At 44.2% G+C, this 9,805-nt stretch overlaps 1 protein-coding gene across 10 annotated transcripts; it reads right to left on the reverse strand.

Annotated features, from left to right (window-relative positions):
* Positions 1-270: 270 nt before the first annotated feature.
* Positions 271-6,364, reverse strand: LOC146342168 (uncharacterized). 10 transcript variants are annotated; one of them, XM_084805778.1, is made up of 5 exons: positions 4,771-4,956; positions 3,924-3,988; positions 3,269-3,406; positions 2,548-2,694; positions 271-462 (listed from the first exon to the last, which is right to left on the reverse strand). In XM_084805778.1, the coding sequence occupies exons 2-5, from the start codon at positions 3,927-3,929 to the stop codon at positions 367-369; spliced, it is 387 nt and encodes a 128-aa protein (XP_084661904.1). In that variant the 5' UTR covers positions 3,930-3,988; positions 4,771-4,956; the 3' UTR covers positions 271-366. The 10 variants fall into 10 exon arrangements, with proteins under 10 accessions (XP_084661904.1, XP_084661897.1, XP_084661900.1 ...); XM_084805771.1 differs by lacking the exon at positions 271-462 and adding an exon at positions 660-1,046 and having other exon boundaries at positions 4,771-5,088; XM_084805774.1 differs by lacking the exon at positions 271-462 and adding an exon at positions 660-1,046 and having other exon boundaries at positions 4,889-4,956.
* Between the last annotated feature and the right edge of the window lie 3,441 nt (positions 6,365-9,805).

Genomic DNA, 9,805 nt, shown 5'->3' on the forward strand with positions numbered 1-9,805 from the left:
AGACCCAGCTTCAAATCTCCTCTGCTGCAAAGCTCACTGGGTGACCTTGGGCCCATCTATCTCTTAACCTAACCTCCTTCTCAAGAATCAGGTTAGGTTAAGGGGGTGGGGGAGAAGAATGATATATGCTACCCTGAGCTCCCTGGAGGAAGAAAGCTAAAAAGGTAATAAAAAATAATCTAGAGCTCATTTTCCCTTTAAGCAGTAATTACTTAGAATCTCTGTATTATCTATCTATGGAGACAATATCTTTCTACATATACTTGCTGTGTTGTCTCCCACATATAGAAGTTCAGTTCTAGTCCTGTAACAGTCAGTAGTTTCAAGCAGGTACAGTGCTGAGTTATGTCATAGTCATCATTTATATCAGGCTTGCAGATAGATTAGTGTGCTCACCTGTGCCAATAAGATCTCCTCCAACCAGATGACCAGGGAAGAAATCTTTTGCTCACTGGAGGATAGCTGAGTGAAATTAAAAAAAGATAAAATCTGCTGGCAATGATACCACCCTTTCAGCCCCGAAACATCCAACACTTGATTATGATGAGCAAGAAAAGTGCATATGAATAACTAAACTTCTCCATAAATTTGGCAACCAAATTCCTCATTGGGCAAGTGTCTATTAAAAGCCCTCCCTTTGCATTCTCATTAGACAGACACAGGATGTATACAACTGACTTTATTATAAAATGCAGCAGTTCTTATAAAAACAGTAATATCAAACATGCATTACAAAGATCAAGAGCATTTGAAAAAATCAACAGAAAAAAGAAAAGCCAAGTTTCAAGTCTCCTTGCATCAGGATAGTTCATTTTTGCAACCTGGGCAACTACCCATTTTACTTGTCTACCATTTGTATGAAAATTCATAAGTCCTCCCACATTCCCAAAATATAACTCCATTATTTTGAGGGTTGGGGTCCCTTAACGCAATTTGATCTCAAAGCAAATGCAGTTGATGTTCTGACAGTCTGGGGGCTGATATGTGCAGGCACAATCACAGAGTGGACACAAGTGGGGAAAGGAGCAAGTCCCTGGTTCCCATCCCTGTTGGTAAGAGAAATCACACATGGTTAACTTGCACAACCATCTGCATCCCTCTGATTAATACCCTTCCACCACCACCACCAATTCTGTCCCATCTGATCCATCTTGTCCCTCACTCTTCTTCAAAGTTGTACACACAATTTTAGTTAAAATTGGATTTTAAGGCCATAGGGTTTTAGTAAATAACAAGCACAGCTGTTTTGAAGTGTCTCTTTGCCTAAAGCTAATCAGGTGGCTTGTTATCTCTCAAGCAGGACCTCATGGTTGCTATTGCACAATTTACAGGGTTTGTACTCATGCAGGTAGAATTAGAGTCTCATGGGAGGAAAAAATGCACTCCTGGATTTTACTTTTAAGACAGCCGACTACTCCCCATTTTAAAAACTGCATTTCTTTCCTGGCCACACTTGGCCTGCTGCTCTCAACCCAGAACCTGAATATAGCTTTTTATGCAGTGTCTGTCTCTCTCACACACATGCACGCGCGCACACACACACACACACACACACAGAGCAGGGTTACCACCCAGTTCAAGGTATTGTGCAAGACAATCCTTTGCTTGCTTACTCAGAAGTTCCCCTGTGTTCAGCTGGGGTTTACTCCCAGAAAAGTGTGTATAGGATTGCAGCTTTAGTTGATTCAGCAATTAAAACTTATGTCATTAATTGATTAATTAGTTGATTAAATCAGTGTCAGTTTGCCCATGGAAAAAACAATAGCTTTGAAGAAGAAAGCAGCATTATTTCTGGGCTTTTAGATGATGCATGCATCTTTTGCAGCAGGCATCCTCTTAGAAGAGGCATTCTCTCTTGTGTGTGAGAAAAGGATATGTCTCCCAGGAGGGTGGTTGCACCCTGGGGGTTTTCTAAATGTTCATATTATAAATAGTTAGCAACTTAAAAACAAAATATATTGCATAACTGGAAACACCTTTTTAATTGATCAAAAGGTTTTAAAGTGATTACTCGATTCCACCTGCAGCCATGTTAGACAGCCATAGAAATATGCAACACCTGATTTCCTCCATAGCCAACTGTTATGGGGGGCTATGTTCCTCAGTCAGGAGTCAAGGGGCTGGATGCATACATTATTATGCAACTTAATCCCTTCTTAGATGGTCAGGTGCCATAACAAAGTTGGTGCCACCTAGCAATAGGGCCAAATAAAACTGACTCGCAGGCCAGATCTATAGTCTTCCAGTAAGCCGTCACTGCTCTAGAAAGCTAAGATGTTGTTCTGTTCTGAATTTCTCTTTCTCGCCTGAGCATCAATTAATGGAGTTGTGCTCTCTAACCCTCTACCTCCACAAAAAGATTGATCCCCCCAAATATCTAACATAGATGAAACCTTGTGATTGCCACTCCCTACATTTTCATCATCTGGAACTCCTTTCTGCATGAGGTTTCAGTGAGGTCTGTTGACCCTCTAGAACACAATTCATTGATTTTTCTAAATAGTTAGTCAATTACTTTGAGGGAAAAGAAAAGATGGAGAAACTCACATTAGTGCAGGGACAGCAGCGATCCAGACAGTGAGCTGGGGAAGGGAGGACACAGTCACAGGACTCTGCACAAGCCATACAGCATTCACACACACTTGGCCAAGACTGTTTTTCACAGGAACAACAATTGGCACAAAGTCCTCGGGCCTGGGAAGCAATAAGGAAAGGTATACACAGCTTGGTCCACCAGATCTGAGTGAAGAAGCAATTCTACCTCTACTGTTTTTCATTGGTCTATGCTATGATTTATCTCTTGGATGTATATATTGCAAGTAATCCAGAAGTGGGCGGGCAGGCAGGCAGGCAACAATTCTGAACTTGTGATTTTGTGTCACTTTTGCTTTTTAAGTAATCTAGATTTGCTAGGTCAGCAACAATGCATGCTGGGAAATGTAGTTTGGGGAAAAGTCAGGGCAATAGTGGGAAATTGTGAATTGGCTATATATTTCTTACCATGTGCTTTGGGGACTGTCAAGCAACATTGGCAACTAGTGGTAAGATGAATCCAGTCCCTTCTGCACAAGATTAGCGAGGTAGGTTCACCAGCCCTGTTTGCTTGCTCCCTAATGGTCTACTCTTCCCACAATACACTGCTATGCCTGGGAAACACCATTAATGTCATATAATATGGGAAATATAGATCTAACCTCATTTCTCACTCCACCTCTAAATCCCCAAATACTTTGCTCCTTTAACTGCCTCCATCCCATCTCCCAGTTACCAGCAGGCACTGTCGGAGGACCAGGACCAGGACGAGGAGTAGCAAGTAGGAACCAACAACCAAGAAAACGATGGCAGGGAGGGGCAGGAACAAGGTGGCAGCAAAAGGGAGGTCTGGTGGAGGGTTCAGCGATGGAGTCTGTAAGGTGAAGAAGGGAAGTTGATAGTACGGAGTGGTGAGGAGCAGAAAGGAGGATAAAAGGAGTAACGTGGATGAACACTGAAGTTCATTTTCTGGCTTTATGCCAAATAGCAAATAAATATCAAGGAACCAGCAATGAGAATGTTTTAATTTTCTTGCATGCACCATGTAGCTTCTCTAACATTTAGCATATGTTTGGAAGTCAGATGATTTCCTTTAACTTTATTGTAATTGCACCAACTGCACAGCAAGTTGATTTGTACTAAATTTCAGGTGTTTGTGGGGCACAGAGGATCGAATACTCAAAAGATTATGTTGAGATGGTTCCACAATAAGCAATATTCCAAAATCAAAATGTTTGGATTTGAAAACCTAGCTTCTAAATCAGCCTCAGCTGAATGACAAATATATTAAATCCAGTTTAATTCCTATGGCCAACTGGGAGAGAAGTGCTGGGGCAGTTTAAGAAGGGCAGCCTGAAGGAATACAGATGTAAGGTGGATGCTCTACTTACTGCCATTCCTCAACCGGAGAGGGACTAGATTTCAGCCCCTGGAGGCTCCATGGATGTCAAAGAGCCTAGAAGAAGAGAGAAATCATTTCAAGCTACTACTGATCATGGCTCCATCCCTTCCCACTGTTAACACACCACACACACATGTGGTGCAATTTCCTAGAATAGATTAAAACAGCAGTCAGGGATTACCCAGCAACAGAGCTAAGCTTCCTTTTTCTAGCAAGCCTTCATATGCAGTAACACTGAGCACTGATTTCAAGAAACTATGCCAACCATACTGAGATTAGTCAAAGAGCAAAGCTCCAAAGCTCTTAGGTGGTTATATATACAAATATACCGAATGATATATCTACATACACCTCATCCAATTAATAATTAATAAAATTGAATATTTGCAGCCCTAGTCAAAATTTAGGAGTCACTAGGATAAACTGATTCATTTTTATTTAGAAAACAAAGCTCAATACTTGTTCCACTTGACAGTTTCTCTCCTTAATCCACTCCCCAACCCTACACTTCTCTATTCATAAAAAGTTCCCTTTTTCAGTAATCAGGTAAAAGCATGCCTGAAACAGGCCTTCCTCCTTCACGTTACTAAGATTCCAAAACCGCATCATTAATATTCACTTTTGTGAATACTAATCATTCAGTGTGCAGCTTTATTAATATCGTTCAGAGAAGAGACTCCTCACTTCTAATTTCTGACGATGACCAAGCCCATTCCCACCTACGTCCCACTCTCCTGAACAGTAGTATCACCAGTTCACACGCTGAAACGCTCACTTAGCCATGAAGCTTATTGAGTTGCGTTGGGGGCTGGACACTATCTCTCTGCCTAACCTACCTCACAGGGCTGTTGTGAAGCTATACTGGGGGGATGGGAGAGGAGAAGCGCATACGCCGCTTTGCGCTTTTGGAGGAAAAGCGGGATATAAAAATAAATAAATAAAGCGTCACTTTGCCTTGGAAACCACCCCACAAGCGCTTTCGCTCTACGGGTGCCCGTTACAACCAAACTACATCAAAGCCCTTGTGCCAGTACAAGGAAGTGACGTATAAGAACACGGTGTTACCGGAAGTGTTTCCTATAGGACCTCATGCCGCTAGTTGACTGGAGCGCCCACCCATCAAGTTCTCGCCGTTTGCTTTCCCCCGGAAATGCGGTGCTTGCCGGAAGTGACATCACTGGCGTGGGGGGAAGGGAGTGGATTTTTCCATCTATGTAGTAAAGGAGGGGGGGAACAACCTCAATGTAGACTGCGGAATCTAATCCACGTCCACCTCGCCAGCAATAATTTCCCATACTTAGGTACAAGGTGTCCGAGTTCCTTCCCAGTATAAACCCGCATCAGGCTTTTACTTTGTCCACCGCTGAACCCGAAATAATCGGAAACGTCCTATTACGGAGTCATTCTTCCACGTGCATCAAATCTACCCAGCAACGACATGGTTCTATAACGGCGCATTGGTTCATCGTAGCGACCAATCAGAGGCCGAGCGGTGGGGGGCGGGGAAATGGGGCGTGAAACGGGAAGCCCTTCGTATTCAAAAGTTCATGAGGCCGTTACTCCATGAGTGGCGCATGCGCATGCCTTCCATTTCATCCTAAATTCCTATTCTTAGTTTTATTGTTCCTATGGCACAGCTCACGCGCCCCATAGTTTGGAATGAAGATTGTCCACCAGGGGCTTTCACGTTCGAGAAATGCACACACGAACACACCTTCCGAGCTTAATTCGGGCGCCGTATTTTAATACATTTTGAATTGCATGGTCCCGAAAGGTTCTTGCAAGTCCACGGGGCACCAGGCGTTTGCATATAATGGAGCGCTAGATCGGGAGTGGGTCGGGGTGTGCGCGTGTGAGGCGATTTAAACAGACTGACCTTTTCTGCAGCCTGAGGGGTTTTGTATGGAGGACTTGGGCCTAGAAAGCCAAACCAGCCTCAGCCACATTTATTGTAGAATTTTATTGTTTTAAACTGTTTTATTATATGTTGTACATCGCCCAGAGTGGCTGGGTGACCAGCCCGATGGGCGATTAATAAATAACCTCCCTACAATGTTAACATTGGGACTGCATTGCAGGGCTGTTGTACGTCCCAGTCGCACCCTCCCTCCCTGCAAAGTGAGGATAATTTAGCAATAGCAAGGTAATTTGAACATTTTAAAATGGGAACAACCTACATTTTCCAAACGAAATAAGACCTAAGTCCCCCAATAGAAAGCATAAACTCTTTTACTTCTGGGTGGACCGGTCATAGCTACCCCCACTGCCCGAAGTGGGGGGAAAAGTGGGCTTGTTAGGCCAAACGGCCCTCCTGAAAAGGAGGAGGGAGGAGAGTGGGAGAGCAACCCCTCCCCCTCACTTAGAGCACTTACCCAACCTGGTGCCCTCCAGATGTGTTGGACCACAACTCGCATCATCCCCAGCCAGCGCGGGAGTTGTAGTCGAACACATCTGGAGGGCACCAGGATGCACTCATTTCCGAAACCTTATACTAGGATAAATGTGCTAGTCTTTAAGACGTCGCAAGCCTCGCTATTTCTGCTGTAATAGACTAACACGGCTACCCTATGGAGGTAATTGAATTGTCATTCTTCCCTTTTCCTATCTCTATGCTGAGGACCTTCATGACTCTTTCTGGCGCTACTTGGAAATACCCTCTGCTCTTCCCCAGTAGCATATTGGACACCTTCCAACCTGAGGGGCTCATCTTCCGGCGTCATCTCTTTTAGCCTTGTGATACGTTCCATGGGGTTTTCTTGGCAAGAATACTGGAGTGGGTTGCCATTTCCTTCTCCAGTGGACCACATTTTGTCAGAACTCTCTGCCATGACCTGTCCGTCTTGGGTGGCCCTGCACGGCATAGCTTATGGCTTCACTGAGTTACGCAAGCCCCTTCATGGATCACTGCCTTGTTGTGGCGAAGGGGCTTGCGTAACTCAGTGAAGCCATAAGCTATGCCGTGCAGGGCCACCCAAGACGGACAGGTCATGGCAGAGAGTTCTGACAAAATGTGGTCCACTGGAGAAGGAAATGGCAACCCACTCCAGTATTCTTGCCAAGAAAACCCCATGGAACGTATCACAAGGCTAAAAGAGATGACGCCGGAAGATGAGCCCCTCAGGTTGGAAGGTGTCCAATATGCTACTGGGGAAGAGCAGAGGGTATTTCCAAGTAGCGCCAGAAAGAGTGAAGCGGCTGGGCCAAACCCGAAAGGACACTCAGCTGTGGATGTGTCTGGCGGTGAAAAGAAAATCCGATGCTGTAAAGAACAATATTGTTTAGGAACCTGGAATGTCAGATCAATGAATCAAGGTAAGCTGGAGGTGGTCAAACATGAGATGGCAAGATTGAACATCGACATCTTGGGAATCAGCGAACTCAAATGGACAGGCATGGGCGAATTTAATTCAGGTGACCATCATATCTACTATTGTGGGCAAGAATCCCTTAGAAGAAATGGAGTAGCACTCATAGTCAACAAAAGGGCGGGAAAAGCAGTACTGGGGTACAATCTTAAAAATGATAGAATGATCTCAGTACGAATCCAAGGCAAACCATTCAACATCACAGTAATTCAAGTCTATGCCCCAACCACTGAGGCCGAAGAAGCTGAGGTTGATCAGTTCTATGAAGACCTACAACACCTTCTAGAACTAACACCAAAAAAAGATGTCCTCTTCATCATAGGGGATTGGAATGCTAAAGTAGGAAGTCAAGAAATCACCGGGATAACAGGCAGGCATGGCCTTGGTGTACAAAATGAAGCAGGACAAAAGCTAATAGAGTTTTGCCAAGAGAACATGCTGATCATAGCAAACACTCTATTCCAACAGCACAAGAGGCGACTCTACACATGGACGTCACCAGATGGTCAATATCGAAATCAGATTGATTATGTCCTTTGCAGCCAAAGATGGAGAAGCTCCATACAGTCAGTAAAAACAAGACCTGGAGCTGACTGTGGCTCAGATCATGAGCTGCTTCTTGCAAAATTTCGGCTTAAATTGAAGAACGTAGGGAAAACCACTAAACCGTTCAGGTATGACCTCAATCATATCCCTGATGAATATACAGTGGAGGTGAGGAATAGATTTCAGGGATTAGACCTGATAGACAGAGTGCCTGAGGAACTATGGACGGAGGTCCGTAACATTGTTCAGGAGGCAGCAACGAAATCCATCCCAAAGAAAAAGAAATGCAAGAAAGCCAAGTGGCTGTCTGATGAGGCTTTACAAGTAGCTCACGAAAGAAGGGAAGCGAAAAGCAAGGGAGAAAGGGGAAGATATACCCAACTGAATGCAGAGTTCCAGAGAATAGCAAGGAGAGACAAGAAGGCCTTCTTAAATGAACAATGCAAAGAAATCGAGGAAAACAACAGAATGGGAAAGACTAGAGATCTCTTCAAGAAAATTGGAGATCTCAAGGGAACGTTTTGTGCAAAGACGGGCATGATAAAGGACAAAGAAGGCAGGGACCTAACAGAAGCAGATGAGATTAAGAAGAGGTGGCAAGAATACACAGAAGAACTATACAGGAAAGATCTGAATGTCCCTGATAGCCATGATAGTGCGGTCACTGAACTTGAGCCGGACATCCTAGAGAGTGAAGTCAAGTGGGCCTTAGGAAGCATTAGTAACAACAAAGCTAGCGGAGATGACAGTATTCCAGCTGAGCTATTTAAAATCCTAAAAGATGATGCTGTTAAAGTGCTGCATTCAATATGCCAACAAATCTGGAACACTCAACAGTGGCCACAAGACTGGAAAAGGTCAGTTTACATTCCAATTCCAAAGAAGGGCAACGCCAAAGAGTGTTCAAACTACCGCACAATTGCGCTCATTTCACATGCCAGCAAGGTGATGCTCAAAATCCTACAAGCTAGGCTTCAGCAGTATGTGAACCGAGAACTACCGGAAGTACAAGCTGGGTTTCGAAGAGGCAGAGGAACTAGAGATCAAATCGCCAACATTCGCTGGATCATGGAGAAAGCAAGAGAATTCCAGAAAAACGTCTATTTCTGCTTCATTGACTATGCTAAAGCCTTTGATTGTGTGGATCACAACAAACTGTGGCAAATTCTTAAAGTGATGGGAGTACCAGACCACCTTACCTGTCTCCTGAGAAACCTGTACGAGGGTCAAGAAGCAACAGTAAGAACCAGACATGGAACAACCGATTGGTTCAAAATTGGGAAAGGAGTACGACAAGGCTGCATATTGTCACCCTGCTTATTTAACTTATATGCAGAGTACATCATGAGAAATGCCGGGTTGGATGAATCAGAGGTCGGAATTAAGATTGCTGGGAGAATTATCAACAACCTCCGATATGCAGACGATACCACCCTAATGGCAGAAAGCGAAGAGGATCTCAAGAGCCTCTTGTTGAGGGTGAAAGAGGAGAGTGCAAAAGCTGGTTTGAAACTCAACATTAAAAAAACAAAGATCATGGCATCTGGCCCTATCACTTCCTGGCATATAGAAGGGGAAGAAATGGAAGCAGTGACAGATTTTACTTTCTTGGGCTCCAAGATCACCACAGATGGTGACTGTAGCCATGAAATTAAAAGATGCTTGCTCCTTGGGAGGAAAGCTATGGCCAACCTAGACAGCATAGTAAGAAGCAGAGACATCACCTTGCCGACAAAGGTCCGTCTAATCAAAGCTATGGTTTTCCCAGTAGTAATGTATGGCTGTGAGAGCTGGACTATAAGGAAGGCTGAGCGCCGAAGAATTGATGCTTTCGAACTGTGGTGCTGGAGAAGACTCTTACGAGTCCCCTGGACTGCAAGGAGGTCAAATCAGTCCATCCTAAAGGAAATCAACCCTGACTGCTCATTGGAAGGACAGATACTGAAGCTGAAGCTCCAAT

Source organism: Heloderma suspectum, chromosome 6, assembly GCF_057233095.1.
Source record: "Heloderma suspectum isolate Gila_16-S chromosome 6, 16-S_ref, whole genome shotgun sequence".
In the NCBI taxonomy this organism is placed as follows: Eukaryota; Metazoa; Chordata; class Lepidosauria; order Squamata; family Helodermatidae; genus Heloderma; species Heloderma suspectum.